This window comes from Ostrea edulis, chromosome 3, assembly GCF_947568905.1.
Source record: "Ostrea edulis chromosome 3, xbOstEdul1.1, whole genome shotgun sequence".
In the NCBI taxonomy this organism is placed as follows: Eukaryota; Metazoa; Mollusca; class Bivalvia; order Ostreida; family Ostreidae; genus Ostrea; species Ostrea edulis.
In genome coordinates this window covers 70,309,103-70,331,822 of record NC_079166.1, presented here as the reverse complement: position 1 = coordinate 70,331,822, position 22,720 = coordinate 70,309,103, and the positions used below count along the sequence as shown (strand labels likewise).

Genomic DNA, 22,720 nt, shown 5'->3' with positions numbered 1-22,720 from the left:
TCCATTACTTACATAATACTGGCCATACTTCACAAGAATGTGAGCATTGAAGCTTGACAGACTTGCACCATATCTTATCTAAATGTATAACTTCATCCCCACATAACATGACGCTCATCAATTTATCTAAGGAGGCATTAACCTGACACATTAGCTACATTTCCTATAATTATTTTATTTACCTAGCAGGCCCTGCTGTCATCTGACAGTTCTTGGTAGTACTAGTATTTGAAGGCTGCATGATAAAGCATGCAAGTTCAATGACCAACAGAGTTTGGTGTAATTGTGTCAGGTTTTGTATTCTTGTAATTGTGTCAGATGTTGTATTTTTGTAATTGTGTCAGATGTTGTATTTTTATGCCCTGGAGTTGCAAAGATTTGGAAGCCAATTGTTTTGGCTTATCTGTCTTTATTATTGGTTGTAAGATTGAGTTATAAAAGATTTGCAGAATGTGTAATCCTTACCAAGGCCCCTCAAGTATTGCTACATCTGATGATTTCGTGCCTCTATCCTTTCCTTGGATTCAGTATCTTATATTGAAACTGAGCTTCAAGAGAACTTTGATGTAATCCCTTTGCTTTGAATTTTTGATAAAGTAGATATAATTAATATTTCTCCTAATCAAGTCTATGTGGCTTAATTCTATCTGTAAATTTTAGCTCAATGCTTAGCACTCTGTAACATGCCAGTATCATACCTTATATACATGTATATGAAAACGTGACTCTTCATTTAGTGAACTGAAGAGTATCTGTCAATCGGCTCGCCACTAATGTAGCTTCTAATTGATAAAGGTTTTATCAAAACAATGTTCAATTTATTTACAGCAAATGGAACAGGTTTTTCTAGATGTTTTAAGATCAATGGAACATGACATTTGTTTTAGTTTACATGAGGTGAAGGCCATTTGAAGTCGGCTGAACTGGTCAGAATTTGTCTACTTTTTTATCTCACCTGAGTGAAAGCTCAAGTAAGCTTTTCTGATCACATTTTTCTGACGTCCATCTGTACACTTAACATTTGTTTTTACTTCTTCTCCAGAACCTCAAGGTTAATTTGAAGGAAATTTACCATAAAACATCCTTGGGTAAAGGGAATTTAAAATTGTACAAATAACGGTATAAAGGGAAGGTGATGAAGAGATACTGAAAATAGAGCAACATCTTTTTAAAAAGACAAGTTTCCTTGACAAAAGGGGTTTCAAAATTGTTTAAACGAATTTGGCTCCACTTTTTTAGCACGCTGTTTTTGGCTATATTTAGCTCTAAAACTTCATAGTTATATCGGATTTCAAACATTTCGGTTGAGCATCACTGAAGAGACATTATTTGTCGAAATGCGCATCTGGTGCATCAAAATTGGTACGGTATAAGTTTTACATCAAGGCCCTTGGTGGTAAGGTGGGGCCACAATATGGGATACTTTTTTTACATGGGGATATTTATAGTAAATATCTTTAAAATTGTCTCAAAAACAGCAGGGTCATGATTAGTCATATCGATATGCAAGCATCCTCAGGTTATGGAACTACAAGTTTGTTCAAATCATGGTCCCTGGGGGTAGGGGGGGGGGGCAGAATAGAAAAGCAAAGTATTCATAAGGATATCTAGGAAATATTTTTTTAAAAAAATCATTTTCTCTAGAGCAAAAGATATTAATATGCAAGTATCCTCAGGTAGTGCAGATTCAAGTTTGTTCAAATCATGATCCAGGAGTGTAGGATTGGGCCACTATAGGAGATCAAGGTTTAATTGGTAATATTTGGGGGAAAGTATTCTCAAAGACCATAACCCTTGTGAGAAAAGGATATGTCCACATTATGTTAGGAAATATGTAAAAATCTTCTCCTGACTAGCAGGTCCAGGATATGTCATTAATATGCAAACATCACCATGTACTCCAGTTTCTTCCAATCATGGTGGAGGGGGTGTTTAAGATAGGGGATAAAAATGGGAATATGTATATTTTTTGAAAATTTTCTTATAAAAAACCACTGGCCATGACAGTAATATTTTGAATATGTAAGCTTTCTATTGTAGTGCATATTCATGTTTGACTTGAGTTTGGCTTCAATTGGGATTCACCATTTTACATTAGAATAAGAAATTTGAAGAAAAAAATCATGAGTAGCAGGGCCACACTAAATCATGACAATATGCAGTTATTCTCAAGTTGTGTGAAATCAATTGTTTTTATGGACCCTGGGGTTAAAATAGTGAATAAAATTTAGCATAAATATAGGGGGGTCTCTTTTCAAAATCATCTCCAGAACAACAATTTCATGTTAGTCATATTGATATTGAAGCATGCCCATGTTGTGTCAAGCCAAGTTCGGTAAAATGATAAACTCAAAGGGGTCATGCTATAAGGTTTAAATTTGCCATGGGATTAAAGAGGTTAAAAATATATCTTCTGATGAAGAACAGCAGGAGCATGCTGATTCAGGTGAGTGTTGTGGCCCGTGGACCTCTTCTCACATTTCTTTATCTATAGCTGTCAAACCACTGAGCTATTTTCAGTCGACTTGCTACTGATTATCCTTGGGTGAAGGGGATTCAGTTTTATTTTAATGAAGAATCATGTTGACTTTCTGTGTTGGTTTTATTATATTTTTTATGTGCTGCCCTGTCTCCTTGTCGTTCTGAGTAATTGTTTTAATGTATGGTTGCTAGGTGTATATCAGTGCTGTATATTTTGTGCTGCATGTTTTTGTTTTTTGTTTTTTTGTATGTCGGCAGAATTCTCAGAAGAGCTATCCATATGCCGACTTAAAAATAAAGCTTACAGTATTTAGTTAAAGCTATCCTGTCTAATGCTTATTTTAAATGATTTGCCTCCGATATATTTACAGTTATTTGCCTCTCATATATTTACAGATATTTGCCTCTGATAATTTTTCAGTTATTTGCCTCTGATAAATTTTCGTTTATTTGCCTCTGATATATTTACAGTTATTTGCCTCTCATATATTTAAAGTTATTTGGATCACATGGATTCAAAAGTGACACACTTTGGCAAGTTTACCCAAACCACGTTTAAAAAAAAAAGATTTGACAAAAATGTTTTAATGTTGAAAATTAAAATTTTAACTCATTTAATGTTGACAACCAAGCATTTGACCTTTCTTAATGCAAGGGAAAGAACAATATATTTTCGTCTTAACCACAGGCCCTTTTTTTTCTGTAAATAAGTTATGACCTCTGTATTATTATTATACAGAGGTCATAACTTATTTACAGAAACAAATGCCTGAAGTTTTAACTTTGTGTTATGTAAAGAAAACTCGAGCTATTCTTTTTTTCTTTCTTTCTTTTTTCTTTTTGTTTTGTTTACATATGTCGTAAAATGTTAAGTTTGTGAATTAAAGCATCCAAATTTTGCGCTGTCACAAATCTAAACTTTTGAATGACACGTTTTACCTAAAGGATACTTGAAATGTGATATATAATACATGGATAAACTTAGATCGATAACCATACATCTTCAGAACTTTGTATACAATAACATACCTCAATCTTTGTTTACATAACAAATGGCAAACTCTCCATAATAAATTTATGTTATGCTGTATTATATAATAAGATTTTGTGAAACCTTTTAAATACATTAATCGAGTTTGATTATTAAGAGTGAAAAACAAAGTTTTTGTGAAAATCGTGAACCAGTCCCTTTAAAATGCTTACAAATAGTGCGTTTTCTGATAAGGTTGTCAAAGTATGGGATCAATGTTTTCTGAAAGTCGAAGAGGGTTGGAAATGTGGAAGAATCCAAGTCAGTATGTCTTAGACCCCATTCACACTGGACGGAAACTGTTATTATCTAGTAAATTAGCTTCATCTTGAACGGTTTTCACAGCGTCGTGAAGATGTGCTTTAATTTGATGATTATAGCGACATAACATGAGGGGCGTTGAAGAAGTGCAGCGACAACCTGTGTTTCATAGCAAAGACGTAGGGCCCGCGTAGCCTGATCGTCAATAGTACATATTATGTATGTTTAAACCACTGACTACACTGGCTTCGATCACGCTGGAGCTACGATCCTTTCATACTTGCACTGAGACGAATGAACTCCAACTATGCTTGCTTAGTGGAGCTTCTTCCCGTCGGCTCTCTTGTTGTGATCACGAGATCTGTGGTACGCTCTCACGATTCGAATTCCACGACCATTCAACGTTGTCAACGCGACTGTGAATACTGCTTCTTGGCAAAAGTAATCGGAACCCCTCGAATGTTTCGCGCACTCAACATTCAAAGGGTTCCGAATGAGGCAAAAGTCGTGGAAATAACGTGGCGCATGCGTTATATCTGTGGTAGTAGTCTTAGCGTATTATGATATAAATCTGCACGCGTATTTGTAGCCTGGTACCTGAGGTGCACTCGGGTACTAGACTAGCGTATCTGTACCGTGACGTTCTAGACGTCAAGTAATAACGCATACTCGGAGCGTGATCTTGAAATATCACGTCGGGAACGTATTGCTTACGTACAGGGAGTGATGCAGTCGTAGAAGAACGTTTCGTGGACGCGGAAACGTCGAAAAAAATACGGTAGGAACGTCGTGTTGTTGTAAAATTTGCCTTCACAATGGAAGCAGTATATTTCCACGATCCCGCCACAATCGTGCAGTGGCGTAGCTTCCATTGAGGCAACCGAGGCAGCTGCCTCGGTAAAAAAAAAAACAAAAAAAAAAACAACCCCAAAACCCCCACCTTTTACGTTGTTAAAATGTCGATAGCTTCTCGGGGTCTGCGCTCCCCAGACCGCCTGCCTCGGTAATATTCGAACCAAAGCTACGCTTATGATCGTGTAAATCGCGGAATCTTCTTGTTGTGTGATAGGACGACATTTAGGAAGTGATCTCATAGGCGTAGCTTGGGTTCGAATGGGTCTGTGGGGCGCAGCCCCCAGAAGCTATCGGCATTTTAACAACGTAAAAGGTGTTGTTGTTTTTTTTTACCGAGGCAGCTGCCTCGGTTGCCTCAATGGAAGATACGCCACTGGATCTAGGGTTGGTAAAAGTTTTCTTACATTGACACTAGAACATACAAATCCATATTTAAAAAAACCCTGACCGATGATTTAACCCCCAAACCTGACATAACTGGGTGATATACATAGTTTTGGTAAATAAAGAGAAGAATCTGTCCAAAGCAATCCATCATGGTGATCTCCCGTGGTTTTGTTTATTGTTCATTATTGACAATGATGGATTCACCTACATGCATTTTATCTAGATGGCCTGTATTCGTTTGAGAACACCTACCGATGGTTCATTTCAAGATCTGATATGTCAGTATTCATTTACCTGATTGTATAAAAATAGAATTAAAACACACTAACTCTTTTCGTTTACATGCACAATTTTTCATCATTTATTTTGACCTAGGCATCAACAGCATGCCCCGAGAACTGGACATGCATTGGTTTGTCCGTAACAGCAGGCCTACTTTATCCGTTTCAAACTCGTACATGTATATATATTGTATGGAGTCTATTTTTTCTTCTTTTATTAACGAAATATCTTGCCTGTAAATGTCGTATCCTTGAGTAATACAAGATGGAGAGTTTATACTTGGTAAATTGACGGGGAAAAGCCTTACGTCAGGTCACGTAAAATATTTTATACCATAAGTTATAAATTGCACTGGAAAAGGTCGAGGTCATATGTCACATTCAACCTTGCTTTACTCTATAGCTAAGTCAGATTCGGAGGTCTTTGCGAACAAATCATTTGTACTATTCAATTTAGTCACTCAGGTGACCTATGGCTACATCTCTGTGTCCGCTCGTCGTCGTGCGTCGGTCGTAAGTTTTTGAACTCTTCCAGCTTCTTCTCGTGAACGACACATCAAATTCTGTCTAAATTTGTTACAGTATATAGCATCTATGGGTGAAGGGGGACAACATTTGTAGATTTCATGGTGACTGCCCTCTGGGGCCTAAAGACCATCAAAATTAATGCAATCTTCAGAAATCTTCTTTACTTCTGGACATCAAGCAGTCAAACTGTTTGCATGAATGGGCGCTATGTACACTGTTGTCAAATTCATGGCCCCTTGGTACAATAACCAGGGGGACAGGGTGGTGTTAACTTTGTCACATATTGAAACTTCTTCAAATATGTGTATCGTAGGTAAACTTCTTAACTTCTAGACATCAAGGACGTAAACTGTTTGCATTATTATAGAGCAATGAATCGCCTACTCAAGTTGTGAAATCTATGATCTCAGGGTTCAGGCTTTAGGGTGGGACTAAGTTGGTCACATATTTAAAATACTTTATATATCTTAGAACATCTTTTTCACTTCTGGACATCAAACAGCCAAATTGTTGGCATTATCGTAAAAATTGATTGATTGTTTTCCACCACAATCAACAAATTTTCAGTTATATGGTGGCGCACAGTTTTTAGTGGTGGAAGGGAGAACCCAGATACAATGTACCTGGGAAGAGACCACCGACCTTCCGAAAGTAAACTGAACTGAGAAACTTTCTCTCTTACCGGTGTGAGCAAGTTTCGAACTGTGAAATTTATGACCCCTGGGTTTAGGGTTCATGTCTCTGGGTAGGGGCAATTTAGTCATACATTGATATGCACTATATCATAGAGAACCTTCTTCTTTACTTCTGGACATTGATGAGGCGAGATGTTTCCTGGGTTATGATGAGCATTGATTTCCCAACCAAAATGGACTCCATTATCCCTGAGTTCAAGGTTCAGGTCCTAGGGCAGGACTGCAGTTGGTCACGTATTGGAAAAGCATCACATCAAAGAAAATGCTCTTTACCTCTGGAAATCAAGCAGTCAAACTGTTGACATGATTAGAATGAGCATTGAACCTTTTACCAAAATTGTGAAATTGATTACCAATGGATTCAGGTCATAGGGTGGGACTAAGTTGGTCATGTATTGAAAATGCATTCTATCTAAGAAAATATTTTCTCTTGGACATTAAGCAGTCGAACTGCTGCAATGAGTCCTATTCTAAAACTGAAATTCACGATCCCTGGATTCAGGGTTCATGCTCCAGGGTGGGGCTAAGTTAGTCATATTTTGAAAATGAATTTATTTAGATCTCCCAAAGAATTCTTCTTTACGTCTGAGCATCAAGGAGTCAAAATATTTGCATGGCTGTAATGAGCATTGAGCTCTCTACCAGAATCGTGAAATTCGTGACCCCAGGGTTCAGATGCCTGGTTGGGGCGAGATATTGTTCATATACATTATATATTGAAAATGCAAATCATCCTTACTGCTGGACATCGAGCACAGAAAGTGTATAATTATACTGAGCAGTGTGAAATTCATTATACCTCTGGCATGGGTTCCGGTCCAAGGATGGGGATTATATGGTCATACGTTAGAAATGCAACATATTTTACACTCTGTAGAAAAAAGATTACCCTTGGACATCAAGCAGTCAAACTGTTTGCATGATTACCTATAATGAGGAATGAAAACTGCAAAACATTTATTTGCCCTTTTAGAACTCAAATTAAAAAAGAAATGGCATTTTGTTGTGATGTAATAAAACTCTCCTTTACAGTGTATGGAAGAATTCCAAATTATCAAATGTGTATGATAATTATTCCAATATATCTACCATCTTACACAAAATATGAATATGGAGAAATATAAATAGCACACAGATAACACAATGATTTCTAAAGACCAAAAAATGTGCATGCCCAGGTGACCTTTAAGGCCCATGGGCCTCTTGTCTTAGTGAATTCTGAAATAATATTGAATCGAGATAGACCATATATCTGTGTGTGTGTGTGTGTGTGTTTATATTTTACAATCACTCAATAACATATATATATATACGCACTAAATAATCACAACTAGGTACTGAAAATTTTTGCCCCAGCCCGGGCTATATATAGATAGATAGATAGATACTAATATATGAATATATAATACTGTATGCATTAATTACAAGGTCGTGAGGAAATCCAATTGCATGTGTAAGTGTAGTTAATAAGACAAATGTACGTTATCCAGAATGCGTTAAATCTAATGACTTTTTAAATTTATGGCTATTAATAAAATTACTAATGGTGCCGATAAAATAGATGCGTATACATCATTTATGGCTTATATTTATATTTTGTAAATGAACTCGTTTGTTTTTATGAGATGTAGGTTTTTGTGTTTAAGTTGAAGGTCACTTGCGTGTTTATCGATTAACAAAGACAATAAAACATCAAAGGTTTATGTGTCGCTAAATATTGGTAAATGTACATATTCTTCAACAAACGCATGTATACTTGTATTAGTAAGTGCATGTATCACTATTCAGAAGTGAAAAGGCTTTAGTTCTTTCGTGTTTTGCTTGTTTGCTGGAAAATTAATATCTTTCTCTGCATTGCTTTGATCAAAATGATACACGTTTTCGCAATTAGTTGTTTAAAAATAGATTCCTCTGAAAATAAAGAATAAAAACCTTGAAAGATCTGTATTTTAATGCTATGGTGCCGCATAGATACTTGCCGTGTAATCTTCAAAAGCATCCTTATCTCCTCCAGTAATAAAAGTCAAACTGATGTAAAACGCGCTGCACTTTTTTATTCCCAAAATACATATCAGTTCATTGTCTTCTCGTTCTACAGCAAATGTAGGAAATGTGGGATTTTAACTGCAGAATTAATTAGCATGTTGGCTTTATTTGATATAAGATAATTATTCCCCAAGGAGACAATTTTACAGAGTTCGCCGTGTTCTTTATTGAAATAATTAAATCCATTAATTCTCTTACTTTCAAAAGAAAACCTTGGATATTTATCAAATTGAATAAATTTTGCATCTTTAGCAATTTCGACCTTCCACATGCAATTTGGCAACTTTTATTTATATGCATTTGAATATATCTATTTATAACCAATTGTCCCAATTAAACCAAAGTCGCAGGTACACCGTGCAGACGTATAATATCATGTGGCTCCATTTTAATCAATTTCACGTACATACATTACGTACATACATCCAATATAGCTGTTCCCGTCTCTGATACACAGAATATGCAAGCTAGAACCTATGGGATGATAGAGTCGCCCTCGCTGTTGTATTGAAGACGTCTGACCCCCGATGGAAGATAAACCGCCTCCATCTCCTGTAGTTTCCATTCACTCTGTCGACTTCTAGTTAACGAGTCCTTCAAAATCTTAATTGATGTCAGCGCCAGGGATAAACTTATAATTAGTGATAGGACTCCTCTCTGCCGTGGATATATAGTGTACCCTTACTTCAATTTTAAAAATTTTACAGATAAAGATAAGCTCTTAATTTAAAAGAAAAGACCGTTTCTAAACTATAATTAGTGACAGGACTCCTCTCTCTGCTGTGCTTTTCGTTTTATATGATATGGTGCACCTTTACTTAAATTTTAACAACAAATTAACAGATAAACTCTTAATCAATTTAAAAGAAAAGATCGTTTATTAATGGAAACACGCGATCGCTATGCATTCACTCTCGTCTATTTACATGCACATGCAGAATGATGCTCATGTGATCAAAATTGTGCTTGGTGGTCCGGAATTTGAAAGTTTGTGATTAGAGATAAGTATTTCATTTCCCATTCAGCTATAGTCTGGTTTATTAAGTATACCCAAAGACATTCTTTGATAGCACCAGTAGATAAAATTGTGCGACTGGGGATTTGGGTGCGAAATATCAAAGCACTTTGGTCTGCTTTTCCTTATACTCGTCAATGTACAGATATTTGCGCAATCATTGTATGTACTTGTGACCCGATAGTTAAACAAAACAGAAAAAATGATAGGTTGTTCCCTTGATGATTCTGGGTGACGGAGAGGAAATCCAAATAAACACTGTTAAAGGGGCTGAAACCTTATTTTGTTTCAAGTCATGGGCCCTGGGGTTAGGGTGGGGCCACAAGAGGGAATCAAAGTTTTGCATGTTGATATTAGGAAAAATCTTAGTTTTCCCACTCAGAAATGGAGACGAAGCTCCAAAAATGAAACGATAATAAATGTTGCAATCCCCGCTACCCAACCAATTAATTCTAGATCCTCCACCGGAGATGTTGATATATGAAGTCAATATATGATAATAACATTTATTTACATTTTCAGTGATTTTGCTTTGATGTTTTTATAAATTGTAATGATAGCCATTTCCCCCACGAATTCGTTACAGTTAAATGAGCGTATGAATCTTATTGATTATAGTGCATCTCTAATTCCGACAGAAAATGAAGGTAGAATAATAGTTTTGAAAGTACATGAAGTTATGAACTAAAACGTTTCATCGCTGACATACTTTAAATTTCACTGCGCTTCATGAAGAATATACAGCGAGAGGCAAACTGCGACAGTTTATACCCTCGTGTATTTTCAAAACTGAAGTTTATCAAAATTCATGTGAAATTTTAGGCAATTGTAACTGGTCTTAAATACTGTTTGGAATTCGAACTAGTCGACACTTTTATACAAGTATAAGAATTGCCCAGTAAAGACTCAGTCGGTATTGCATAATAATAGGGCGTGGATGTTGAAATTCCTGATGTAGGTCTTTGTGGTACTAGGACAACTATTTGGATTTATCAAGTTTCCATCACTGTTCTGGAGTGGGTCTGACAGAGCGAACTAAGTAACTTCAACATTGACATTAGAATATCATAACTTCCTCTATTCGGTGATTGCGAATGTAGAGCGTTGATCGGAAAATATACAGTGATAAAGATAATGTGCAGAATTATCGCCTTCCTTATCGGAATATAAATAACCTTGACTAGGTATTTATAAATGTGGTGGAATTAACAAAAAATGTAGGCAGTTTCAAATTTCAAGATTAAATGAAAATAAAGTCGTGGTATACTGTATTTTTTTTTTTAATATCGCGTCACATTATTATTTTTTTTTTTTTACACCGAGTACGTCTAAACTTATATATAGAATATATACGGTGATTTTTTAGATCCATTTTTAAAGAATAAATTTCTTAAATGTTAAAAACTCTTAGACTAAATTACCAGTAACTAGACAATCTTCCGTTAGCACCTCCTTCACCCTAGTGTTTTCCATGGGGTTAAAAAAATACATAATAAGATATTAAGGTAAAAAAACGATAATTTCACAACTGCATGAATTTATTGTATGAATATATGGAAGACTGGAAGTCTGGAATGTGGAGCACGCAAGCCTATTTAACTTTTAGTAATGAATTTCGCCAATGTAATGTCATGAAGTCAACCCAAACATCAAATAAAATGAGGAATCTTTTCTCCGTGCAGTATTTAAAAAATGAAGGCTCATGAAAAGAGGTTATTGTATCCCTACGAAGAAGGCGGTGATGTGGCCGCAAGCTCCTCCGAATCAAATTAATTTCCTTTAACATGTCAGTATCGAATTTTTACCAGCTAGGTAATAAAAGTCGACCATTTATTGAGCCAGTTCATTTAGAACTTAAACTTGATACACAGGGTAAGAAAGTTGGAAGAAATAAAAACTTTGCAGAAGTTTATTCTTGTCTTGCCTAAGTGTCATTTTGAAAAGAAAATGTATTTGGCAGCACCTTGGAAATTCTTGAATTTCATGTGACGATTCTAGAGTTTTGGTGTTAAAATTGTCTTTTGCTATTGGAATGCTAAATAAAGGTCCGTGATTGATTAACGTACACACGAATCCTCATTATTTACACATCTCAAGGTTACTAGGAAATCGAAAATAGATATCCGACAGGGTGTTATAAAACTGAATAATCCATCAGCATTTTAAATTGTCAGTATTAAATTCAAAAACATAATTGAAGGTGGCATATGCATATTTTCAAATCGTTTTGTATGTCACTTCTGACACCTTTAAACCCAGTTCACAATGAACTCTTACTCTATATTTTTATTTTTTCTCGTTTCTCCTTTTCTTGACTCTGAGATTTTTTTGTTCTCCCAGTGCAAGTCAAAATAGTACGAGTTTCAGCGTTAGAAGACGTTGAATTAATCTGCAGTATTTCTACTTGTTCTTGTGTTCATGCTTTTGAGACTTTTTGAATGATTACATTGTATGTTTCCACTTCAGGGCTCCGAGGAAGAAAAGTGCTCACACTAACCAAGTCACTAGTACTTAAGTATGGTGTCCGGATAGGGCCAATTGCAAAAGCGTGACTGCACGTTAGTCACAACACGCCGTCACGCCAACAAGCAACGCGCCTTCGCGCCAACAAGCAACGCGCCTTCGCGCAGACTAGCAACGCGCCTTTGCTGTCTCACGACAACAATTAACGCGCCTTCGCGCTTTCACGCCAACAAGCAACACACCTTCGCGTCGTCACGCCAACAATCAACACGGCACGAAGGCGTATTGCTTGTTGGTGTGACGGCGCGAAGGTGTGTTGCTTGTTGGCGTGAGAGCGCGAAGGTGCGTTGATTGTTGTCGTGAGAGCGCAAATGCGCGTTGCTTGTCTGCGCGAAGGCGAGTTGCTTGATGGTGTGAGAGCGCGAAGGCGCGTTGCTTGTTGGCGTGACGGCGCGTTGTGACTAACGCGCAGTCACGCTTTTGCAAATGGCCCTATCCGGACACCATACTTATCATTATTGGTACATGTATATAATGTGCACGTATCTTTCCGTGAGGATCCGGGTTAGAATAGGTCCTCAATACATGAACCCCTTGCTTGGCGTAAGAGGCGACTAAATGGGTCGGTCCTTCGGATGAGACCGCAAAAACCGAGGTCCCGTGTCACAGCAGGTGTGACACGATAAAGATCCCTCCCTGCTCAAAGGCTGTAAGTGCCGAGTACTGGCCTAAATTTTGCAGCCCTTTACCGGCAATGGTGACGTCTCCATAAGAGTGAAATATTATCGAGAGGGATGTTAAATAATATACAAATCAATCAATCAATCAATCAAAGTGCATGTATCGATGTTCGGAGGGACATTACAACCAACGATACTGGAAGCAGGTTCTTAAGACGTGGATCATACTCTTCGATAAATTTCTCTCGATTTTTCAATGTGAATGCAAAATATTTCCTTTTAAAGTACACATCCAGCCTGGATGTCTCGAAAAGAACTTAAGTCGAAACTTGGACTTAAGTCTGAGATTTTACTCAAAATTTGATTCCTCAAATAAAAGAAAATTCAAGCATAACCAAATTTGAGATTTTTACTGAGAAATTCAAGCCGATCTCGGATGCTTACGGGTTTGGTGCTTAAAAACCCGTGTGTGATTAATGCGATACGAAATTTCCCATATTATGAAACGCTATGGTGTAAAAGGGTGGGGGTTAATGAGAGAGGACAGGGTGGGGGAGGATGGAACAAAAAATGGGGGACATAGAAAGGGACGGAATGGAGAGAGCAGGGGACCCCCCCCCCTCCCTTGTCCTCCCCACATACTTTACATTTTATCCAAATTGTTCTGTGTTTTTTGACGTTTGGCGGGGTATTCGTTTACAAAAGTTAATATAGTATTCAACTGAATGTAAGAGAAATACAGACTTTTACGAGGGTATTAAAACTTCTTATTCTTTGTAATGGTCAATAACCGAGTAAATTACATGTGCTTGGTTTTCATTACTTGAACTATCGTTTATGTCTGCCGACTTGTAGGACATCAAATAAAAAAATGATATTTTCGTCAGAGCTATTTCGTCATCACAAGTATCATCCCTATTATATCTACAAACCCATCTTGTTATTTGCTCTTAAAACAAAATATCTTTGAAAACTAATAAACAATCTATACATCCTCTCTGATTGGTCCTAAGTGTTATGTTTCGATAGATCATGATTTGGAGTCAATTTTATCGTTTCACACAATTTACATTTTCCAAATCAGATCCATTAATCAGACACAAGCACCGCTTTTTAGTCGTGTAACCCGGTACAAACTTCTCACTTCTACCTGTCCATGAACAAACTTAACCCATTCACCCCGCAAACCCAATCTTAATTCAATTACTAGGAAGGGGTGGTATGCTGTGTTTATTTTTCCTCCCTCTTTTCACCGGCCATCTGTCCTTTGGCACCTCATCACTCCCTAGATAATATCTTTGATGCAATATATACGATTTTAGCAGTACGTTACACAAGCAGTCATCAAATGAACTTTGCCTTTCATCATCGCTGCGGGTAGTCACGAGTTATTCATTGTTTCGATATTAGTTGTGAATGAAGTATTTGGCACATTCAAAGTTCAAATATTTACTTTGCCTGGTGTTATGCAATTAATAAACAGTCGACATTTAAAATACAAAAGAATAAGGATATTAAGGGTGATTCACGTATATGCATTTCCTCTTCGTTGTACACTGTAATCCAATAATCTAAAGATCAAAGAAAGAAAAAAAATGAAGGATCTTGGTCCTATATTTAAAAACAGAAATGAAATATGCTTGTTGTGGCCGGATTCCTATATTTCATTTTAGGATTCATTGTTGTAAAGATTGAATTAGAGATACAAGAATTTCGTTGAACCTCATTTGGTAGAGGTGAAATCTGTGTGAAAATTGATTTCAATTGTAAAGCAAAGCGAGTTTCTTCAGACTTTAACCCCGAAACAAAATGACTGCTGGGTTGGTGACTGTTCCGCAAAAAGATGTGATATGCATTATACATGTTTAAAAGCTTCCTTTTTTTCCCGAATTACTATCCGGCAGGTAGATGTTTATCACAGTTTTAAATTACAGATTTACACGACTTGTAAACTGGAGAACTGGGAGATCTTTGTAGGATTTAGACTATAGAAAACAAATTTTTAAAATACAGAAATAGAAATATATATATATATATATATATATATATATATATATATATATATATATATATATATATAGGTAAAAAATAAAAATGTACTAAATGTAAAGCTTCTGAAGATTTGAAATGAAAGCGCTAAAGCTTTACTAAACGTCTTCGTGTTTCATTTTTATTTTTTACCTATACTTTTACCGATCATTGCGAAAAGTAACTATTATATATATATATATATATATATATATATATATATACATATACATGCATATTGGCACTAAGTATTTTTGCGTATTGTAGAAATTTAATTTTAAATTAATATATACAAGAAAAAAAACAAAACAATTTAACTCGTGATTTTCTAATGGGTAATGTTGCAGAAAGTGTTACACCCACGCCTTTCAAAGATTAAAAAAAATATAATCTAAAAAAATGAAACTTTTTTTTTTACTACTGTATTTCAACATCTTTACTATTTGTGTATACACAGGATTTATGTATAGAATCCCCCACTAAGTACTGCTCTAACAAATTCGTAATGCCTTATCTATTTCATGAGTAATTTATTATCGTCCACGAGATAACCAGATTTAAAATTATTATCAGGAATCTATTTTTCGAATGAAATTAAATTTACGTGCGTCCGTTTTCTGATCTTGAAAAGAAAGGACACCGCATCAGGCGAATGCCCTCGTAACTAAGTGACAGTTAAGCACTTCGCACGGGAGATTTAACAAACTTTCAAATATACAGGAAAGGTCAGTAAGATAGACAAAGATGAATACGCTGTCCTCATTATGGATTATTTGAACTGTGTGTCATATATACTCAAAGAAAAATCCTATCCTGGGTCATGTCGCCTCTCTCCATCTCTTCGTTATAAGAGGATATAGGTTTTTATGGTAGAATTATCATATCAAAGGCTCAATGTTTATTATCTTACAGAGAAGAACCCCGATATTACAGATTTGATGCAAGTTTTAGGACGGTGAAACTGAAGAAATTGTTGAACAATTTGTACAACGAGGAAGTTAAATTTATTCATCGGCATTGAGATTGATAAAAATAATACAAAACCGTACCTTTTTTTTAATTCTGGACGCGGCACGTATATTTAGAAAATGTAAACAAGGAATAGAGAGGCAATGGTATAAATGTTACGTCACATTTATTGTGATAGTCTGGGCAATATAAAGGGAATTAGCATTTTAAATAATATTAAAGGCGTTTTGCATTCTGTTCATGCGTGTGTCATAAATGTTGCATAATCGGATCCCATTGTAACTTTGACTATAGAAATTATTGCCGAATCTCTGCAATGCAATAAAAAAAGAGTTCATTAACCACAGCAAATTGTGTAGATGGTGCATCATTAGTGGTGAAAATGACCGCGGGATCTTTTCAACCTAATACACATAATTGATTCAGGTCAGTGAAACACATCACTACGCACCTGAAAGACAGCAAAACAAAAGAAAACGTAAAAGTAAGTAAATCACGAATGACCGCAGAATTTACTCAACTTCACGCCCCGATGTGACCCAGTGATACTAATGATCCCGAGACAAACCGACTGAGTGCAGTGCATGAATAGTATTTGAGGTTATCGACAGATTCTATGACGAATACAAAGGGCTCTCTTTCATACGGGCATGTTTACATTTTGGGGAAAGACTAGTCAATTTTGGCCCTGGTTCACCTGCGCGGCTTTCTATATTAAAGCACCTGTGAACACCTTTATAAGCCTAGTCTGTCTGATAGCACACACAACTAGCAGAGAAAGAGGAAAGAACACTCCGCTTATTTTAAAACATATTGATTCAAAGGATCGGTTAGAAAAAAACCTTGACGTGCTACGCATTAGGTGCATTTGTAAAGGATAAGTTGAGTGAACTTGGTTTTTTTTCCTTACATAAGCTATGTATGTAACAGACATAAGGTATAATACGCCGGCTCACGGAAACCCGAGGAGTCATTGATGCTACGAGGTGTGCGTGGATGCAGCGTGTTCAGAGATTTTTTTTATGGATGAGAGCCAGGCTTGTGGCTTTATGAATTAATAACTAAGTTCGCGTAAGATAGAGCGAAAAATCATCAATTATTGAACCCTCTGTCAAAAAATAGACACCAGCTTTACAGACTTTTTTTTTTTTTTACAAGTTGGAGTATATATACGCAAACTGTTTACAAACGATGTAGGCCTTCTTACTGACTGAGAACGGTGGATCTTGGATATTTCTTTAATACATATAGTGAACTTTATGCATTTTGTTTGGATTGAAAGGACTATTTCCTAATGAAGACCACTATGACTGCATCATTGAGAGTGGTAGTCCTAGGGGCAGAAAAATCGGGAAAGTCAGGTGAGTTTATTTTTCTATTCTCACAGTCAGCTTGTAGAAACTTGCGTCAATGATTTCCCAAAACTTTTCATTACTTCATTGAAATATTTTCTTTAAAAAAAAAAATCATATTTGTAGTGGCTGTTGTTTGATTGTGAATTTAAATTAGTAGGAGTAAAACACCAAAACAGTGTAATTTTTCACAATTAATTTCATTATTGGATTTAATGTGAAACGTGCGTTTTGTCTACACTTATCATAACAATGCTGGACAGGCCTATCATTTGAAACAGAGACTGCACATCATATGAAGATTTAGAAATAAACCCTCGCGTACATAAGAATTGCTGGGGATAAATTGCACCAATATTTAGATTTGGCTTTATCCTCCCTAACCATCTGTTCTTCCGACGTATAACCACAGCTTTGTAGATAAATTAACTTTTTTAATTCCAAAAACAGCTTATCATGTGTTTAACTTTCGGATAAGACAAACTAAACAGAGTTTGTATTTTACGTTCAGTTTGTAAATACCGCCTACTCTTGTAAGTCCCCAAAATGAAAGATGTTGTTTTAACGTTTAGCTGTACACAAATCCATTTGAACATCAAACATTCAAGAGTATACTGACCGTACAATGGGGCTATTTTTGCAGAGAGACCTTATCGCAGAATTTTATTGAAATACTGGTTACGAAATTCGGACTGTTTATTGTATTTTCACACATTTCAAGTACAATTGGAGACGTAACCTCTTTTAAATGAACAAACGTTATAGCTTGACACGTGAAAAACAGAATTAAAAATTAAAGAGGATTGCAGTTTAAAGAAAGTCTTGACTTGCAATTTTCAATACGAATTTGTCTATTCACAGAGAAAAGTTATTTCCCTAATAACACACTGTTCAAGGTCCATATACCACTAAAACAGGCTAGATGGCAATGTTTTTATTAGATGGTCAAAACTTAAATGTTCAACAAATTATTTGAACTGGCCATTTAGTCATTAAATGAGATCTTTGCTTCCATTAACTTACTTTTACAAAGTTAAACGCTTTTATACCAAGTCCAGCATTTATTTTACAAGCAACAGGAGAATTTTCTTTACATATGTTAATTCCTTGTTATTGCTAAGGACCTTGCTGAACAATATAAACGTACATCAAAGAAATATGTGGATAATTCGAGCCCCAGACGAAGGTTCCTAGTCATTTCGTGGTCTAGTGCTTTTGTCAGCAAAGTGCTAAACAGAACAGACACGACCCTACTGCATTTTGTCTTGTTTTTCGTGACAATAAATGAGGAAATACGCCGATGAAACATTATTGTAGGACAGTAAATGAAATGTATGGTTCTAATAGGTAATCAAATACCTAGGCAAGGAACGTATTGCCAACTTAAAAAATATATATAAAAAAGACCAATTGCTGATCAGAAAAATGCATATGTATGCACTAAGTTTACAGACAAACCCGCTCATTAAAGATTAAACGAAAAGTTAAAGTCAGACAAAGGCAGGTGTTCTACAACCCATTTATAATTATTGTATACTTGGTTTACTTCCGTTGCTAAGGATAATTGGTTTTGCAGAAGATGATCCTTAATGCAGTGAACAGATAATGCGTGCAGACACTTCATAGGTTCTCACGGATACATCTATTTTGAATATTCGTTCATAGAAATCGTAAAAGAGAATCACATAGGTATAAATCTTAGTCTGCAAGTTTTTTTGGCATCGATATCGCCTCACAGGAGCAAATGCACGTGCGAACCCCCCCAACGCTTGATTACGCAACATTTAACAAAAATAATTTATCTCAGATATCTCTTATTAAATATAACCGATAATCATAGAGTACAGTTCCACGGCGTGATAGGCTGCTGAGGATGGAAAAGGTTGAAAAGTGTAAGAAAAAAAAGTTCACACGCGGATAGATAAAGCAATCCATTCACTGTATTTCTGCAGGAATCATAAAACGAAAACAAAGTTATATGGAAAGATGTCAAGATATGATCTCTGAGATACAAGAGGATAAAAAAGGTGTTCAGTGATCTCGGTTAATCTTCAATTTCATCTGTATAAATATCATTAATAGGATATTGATATTCCGAAAAATATCGGACGGGAGGTCATTTGTTTTAGACATTCAACAATTTTTGCACTGATAACATCTTCGCCTAAACATGCTAAATAGTGTTTTTTAAAGGTTATATAATTAGTCCTTGGGACACCGACACATTGAAATCCGTTATATATACCTATTGAGTATTCATTAATTAGGGTTTTTATCTTTAATGAATTGGAATCTGACGCTGGTCGTAGGCCTTCTGTCGAGAGTATTTCATTGATGATTTGAAAACTAGACACTGGCATTCCCGGATAATCTTATGTATACACAGAGTTTTCTTTGAGGTGACTTAAAATGTCTTTTTTGTGTATTAAGTTTTCACCCAGTTTTCACAAATTGGACAACGTTTAAACAGTTTTCCTTTCAAGAGACGAGACAGTAATCTCCAACGTAAGAAATTAACATTCTTGCATCAAATGCAGACGTTAAAATTATTAGCGCCCAGAAAACTACAATAGATAAATAAAACGATAGGTAGGCAACCCCACGCCAAATTTAACAAAGGACGCCTTACCCTCAACTTACATTAAAACAATATTTGTCAACGAAGTGTAATCCTAAAGTCTCTCGACATTGGTCTCTTAAATCTTTTATTTCATGACATATAAAAAGGAAAGAAAAATGGGGCTTGACATCTCATGTATATAACTACAAGGGGGCTATTTGCTCTAAATATTTCTACAAAGAGTGGTTCTTCAGGTATATACAGTGTGCCATGCCTCTGACATATATACACAGCACTAGACCTTGAAAAATGGGAGGCCTTCTCCGGTAGACATCAAAGCTAGCAGTGATATTTGGTCCCCAGAACGTAATTTTGTTACGATCGTTTATAGTGGTAAACTTTGAAGGTTATTCTATAAATGAAATTTGCACTTTTGGGGGTCAAAAACAATTTCTGTAATCTACAAATAGATTTGGCTTTCACTCGCACTGAGATTTCGCATTTCGATATGATTTATCTGTAAAATGTATTTTTCGTTAATTTGACATTTTTTTACGTCGTACATGTATTTTTTTTTACCTTTCAGCTGTCACAGTGAGATTTTTAACCAAAAGATTCATTGGAGAATACAATTCAAATATAGGTGAGTACTGGACCGTTATCCACCCCACCTCCACCCACCTTCCTAATTCTTTACCTCTTTTAAAGTCAAATACATGTACGTTTATTAGTTTTTAGACACTTCGTGTGATCATTCGTCTAAATGGTGATGCGTTTTTTCTTCCAGATTTGCTATATAAATCCTGCATCAAGCAAGAAGATTATCTGACAGACATTGAAATCTTAGACACTTGCAGTAAAAAGGTAAATCTTATTTTCAAACCACTCAAGTTTCTGGTACTTTATGAGTCCTTTTCGGAATGTTTGAATGACGAAAACTCAAGTTTCCGGACAACAACAACATGTCTTTGATGATTATTCGTGATTGCAGCGTGGAAAGCACACGCAATCACAATAAACATATGAATTATCCTTACGCAACTTTTCGAGGAAAACCTATATATGCTAGGTACTCTTCATCACCAGATTGTTTTGACGAGGAAGCCCAAGGATGTAAACATGAACAGCACATCAACATTCTTGGGGGATCGGATTTTGTCTTTTTCCCTTTGGAATTTAGTAACCCTGAACTAAATCCACACAATTATTATTAACTGGTTTAGTTCATAATTATTTAAACCTGCTGGGACTGTATTTGCGTTGGCCTAACTTCGACCCGAAAAATGTGTAAATTTGAAAAGCTTTTGCTATTGGTAGTGTTGACACGGGATACTATTACGGAGAATTATGCATTGAATTTAATTTCTATCTGACTTATCTATTGAATTCGTGCTAACATTCGATTGTATGTAAACATTTAATACAATTCCATATCGTATATAGGTCACCTGGAAAGTTTTGTAAATACACCAAAGCCGAAAATCTTTCTGTCTTGTCTATATTTAACTTTTTTTTGAAATAAAATATATCTTTATGTTATTCAAGTGCAGGAGGATAAAAAACAACTTATGTTAATATCGATGAACGCAGTTATTGTATGCATTTTCTATTTTTCAGAGCAACTCAACTTCACCAAATGCGGAGCCACAACTAAATTGGGCCGATGCCTATGTGATAGTGTACAGCATATGTGATACTTATTCATTTGACAGAGCTAAGACTCTGTTGGAGACCATCAGCAAAGTTCGTTCAAATTCTTACATTCCAGCCCTTCTTCTGGGAAACAAAACTGACCTCGAACACAGAAGAGCTGTTGGTGTCGAAGAAGGCCATCAGGCAGCGCTCGAGTATAATTGCCAATATTACGAAGTTTCCGCAGCGGAAAATTACGTCACGATTAACATTGCATTCCAAGCTTTGCTTAGAGACGCAAAAATGAATCAACAACAAAAATCCATGCTGAAACGAAGGAGAACTTCTTTAGTGAATGTTTCAAAGAAACTAGGTGCCATGTTTAGCGGAAAGAAGGACTGTGAATTTGACAAGCGACGGACCTCAGTTGATGTGAATTCATCGCTCAGACTCGCGTGAAATTGAACCTTTAAAAAAGGAGTCAACTTTCCAAAAACACATATCTCACCGTGATATTTTGAAGCTTTGAAAATATCTAATATTAGCTCTAAACTGTGAACGATGATAGTATGAGGTATAGAAATCCAACAACACCGGAATCGCTGTAGAAACACAGTGTGGTTTTGATATACTTTGCTCTTTGATGAATTAAAGTGCCTCTTAATAGGCAGACAATGAACATTGCCTGTGATGTTTAACGAGAAGAAAAATGATGAAATCATTGCTCATTTACAGAATTTGCCAGTGCATTATAAATGGAGACAGAGTCCATTACCAAGCATTGAATGCTTCGTTGTTTTGTTACATTTGTTTCTTTTATGTTATTGTGATGATCTTTGTATGTATATATAAATAAACAAGCTTTTTGCAAATTTAGTTTTTATTTGTTATCACATTCAGAAGAAAAAAAATGTAAACGAAAATGAATTCGGTTTATCAAACATGCCCTGTTTCTAGATCGACCTTTGCTGACAACATGGAGAAGGTTGCTATAAAAAAGAATATTGATTTTGGCAAGGAGATAAAAGTTTCGTTATTGACATGTTTACACGGGCTGACAACCTGTTACTTAAGTTGACATCGTGTAGATTGGAAACCTTGATATGCAGTGCAGTGGTTTTGAAAATCATGTACGTGTTCCATCAAACTTCGGGCAAGTGTACCTGAACACAAGACTGCTTGAAAATACCAACTGTATTTTCTTATTTCGCAAGATTGATATTTTTATCCCATTCACTTCGTTCACACAATATGATAGCCATTTACTCATGAATATGATGCAGAAGTGAATGATGTGCGTATGAATCTTGAAAGATATAGTTCGTTTATCATAACGGCTAAGAACTCCGACAGAAATAAATGTAGAATGTAAATATAAAAAATAAATTTCATTTCTGACAAAACACGAGGGTATGAAATGCAACGCTTTATGCCATATTTCTAAAGCGCTTTAAGAA

General features: G+C 35.8%; 1 protein-coding gene across 1 annotated transcript; it reads left to right on the top strand.

Annotated features, from left to right (window-relative positions):
- Positions 1–15,315: 15,315 nt before the first annotated feature.
- Positions 15,316–22,135, top strand: LOC125673209 (ras-related and estrogen-regulated growth inhibitor-like protein). Its single transcript, XM_048909672.2, has 4 exons — positions 15,316–17,080; positions 20,218–20,274; positions 20,419–20,495; positions 21,249–22,135. The coding sequence occupies exons 1-4, from the start codon at positions 17,014–17,016 to the stop codon at positions 21,720–21,722; spliced, it is 675 nt and encodes a 224-aa protein (XP_048765629.2). The 5' UTR covers positions 15,316–17,013; the 3' UTR covers positions 21,723–22,135.
- Positions 22,136–22,720: the final 585 nt, after the last annotated feature.